At 46.4% G+C, this 1,769-nt stretch overlaps 1 protein-coding gene across 1 annotated transcript in view; it reads right to left on the reverse strand.

The window, feature by feature from the left end:
- LOC119585071 overlaps positions 1–1,769 on the reverse strand; it is a gene marked incomplete in the record, with an annotated part of 5,319 nt that overhangs the window by 1,314 nt on the left and 2,236 nt on the right. Inside the window, 2 exon segments of the mRNA XM_037933689.1 lie at positions 1–1,212; positions 1,391–1,478. Coding sequence (XP_037789617.1) covers positions 91–1,212; positions 1,391–1,478 — 1,210 coding nt within the window.

The following is a 1,769-nucleotide window of genomic DNA, read 5'->3' on the forward strand; positions in this document are numbered from 1 at the left end:
CATTTCATTAACTTTACCCGTCTGCAAATTCTACGTATATCTTTTACTGTCAACATAAAATTACAGATAAAACTTGCATATTACATTTATTTATATTGATGCATGAAGATGATACAGAATCCTTTCAGAAAACTTTTCCGCCATTTGAGAAGAGAGAAACGACGTGTTGTAGACCAGGGCGTTCGTGAGACAACCACGGAAAGTGTGCATGAAGTGTATGGACGGAGAAGGGACGCCGTGGACAGCTGCTGTTCTGAGGATGTGGACGGCCTGCACGTGGTCACCGCCCTCCGTCACTTTCTTGGTCACGTCGCCCATGTTGGTGACGCAGAAGTCGAACTCGAACCAGGGATCGAAGTCTGGGTTCTTGGGCACGAGCTCTTTCACTACCTCCTCCCGTAGAGGCGTTCCGCTTGTGATTTTGCGCTGGAGTTCCTCGTGCACGGACTTCGCGTAGCTCCAGATGCCTTCCCCTGCGTTCCGAGGCGTCTCCACCGCCGCTATCATGAACGGCAGGAGGTGACAGCCAAGGTACTTCGATGTGTCCTCCTTCCAGTAGCGACGGGCGTTAAGGACGTGGGCGCTGCGGATGTTGTACGAGTCCTTCTCAAAACCCTCGTCTACCAGGAGATCCACCATCGCAAGGCTGGCAATCGCTGTGTAACCAGAGTTGACGGTGACGCCCTCTGCACGGCAACGCTTGATGAAGGCGGTGGTAGTTTCTGCGTCCAAGTTCTGTGTCAAGATGACTGACCTTCCTTCCTTCTCTCCGACTCCCTTGAAAACCGAATTAATGTACGAGCGCCTTTCCTTAAGAGCCTGGTAGTCGTTCAACAACTTGTTCTTTAGTTCAGGATCAGCTTTTAAAACGGCTTCTTGTTCTTTTATCAAGGATTTCGTCTTTTCGTCTGGTATGAAAACCCCAAGTTGTTCCTCGTCATTGATGTGTTTCCCTGCCAGTACGTCATCGAGAAGCTGGACGAGGAAGCCGCAAATCATGGCGTTGGAAGTGCCATCAGTGTTGGCATGATTGACACCCAAAAACAGTGTATACATGTGAGGATATCCTGACACGCCCTCCCTAAAGATGCCATCTGGTGAAGAGTGAGGTTCAGGGCGAAGCTTGACGCACCACAAGGGACCTGTCTCTCTGTTGAACTCGTATTGGTGGAGTTTGTGATGTAGCTCATTCGACTTGGCACCTGGGACCATCTGGAGGAAAATATGAATTAATTAACCTTAGGGTATTAAATATAGCAAATACGTCTTAATAAAATCATATATCACACCTGCTCACAAAACCCTCCTCACTTAAAGTATTTCTAAAAATGTAAGTGCACACAGTAACAATTACAATACAGTGCCTGTGAAGAAACCCAGCAGAACGTACCTCGAAGTCTATGATCTCATCCTGCATCTCCCTGAGCCACGTCTCTCCGTCTCGCTCCCCGTAACACGCCCGCAGGAGAGGTACCTTTCTGAAGATGAGAGATAGTGGGTTAACTCTCACATTAAATTTGCCTTTATTCACCAGCTATATAAACACAAGTTTGTGCTCACTGGTTATCTTACTGGTTATGGTTTTAATAATTCTGTTTGGCATTTTTTGTGAACATTATGTTATGGCATATCATGTCACGCTAGTGAAAGTATTACCAAGTCTTTACAGTCTATTAACGAATATTTTATTTATAGTAAAATTGAAACCTCGTCCTGGGTATGGCGTTAAACTGCAACCGACTATGGAGTTTCGACGTGGGATAATGAAG

The sequence above is a fragment of the Penaeus monodon genome, chromosome 19, assembly GCF_015228065.2.
Source record: "Penaeus monodon isolate SGIC_2016 chromosome 19, NSTDA_Pmon_1, whole genome shotgun sequence".
Classification (NCBI taxonomy): domain Eukaryota; kingdom Metazoa; phylum Arthropoda; class Malacostraca; order Decapoda; family Penaeidae; genus Penaeus; species Penaeus monodon.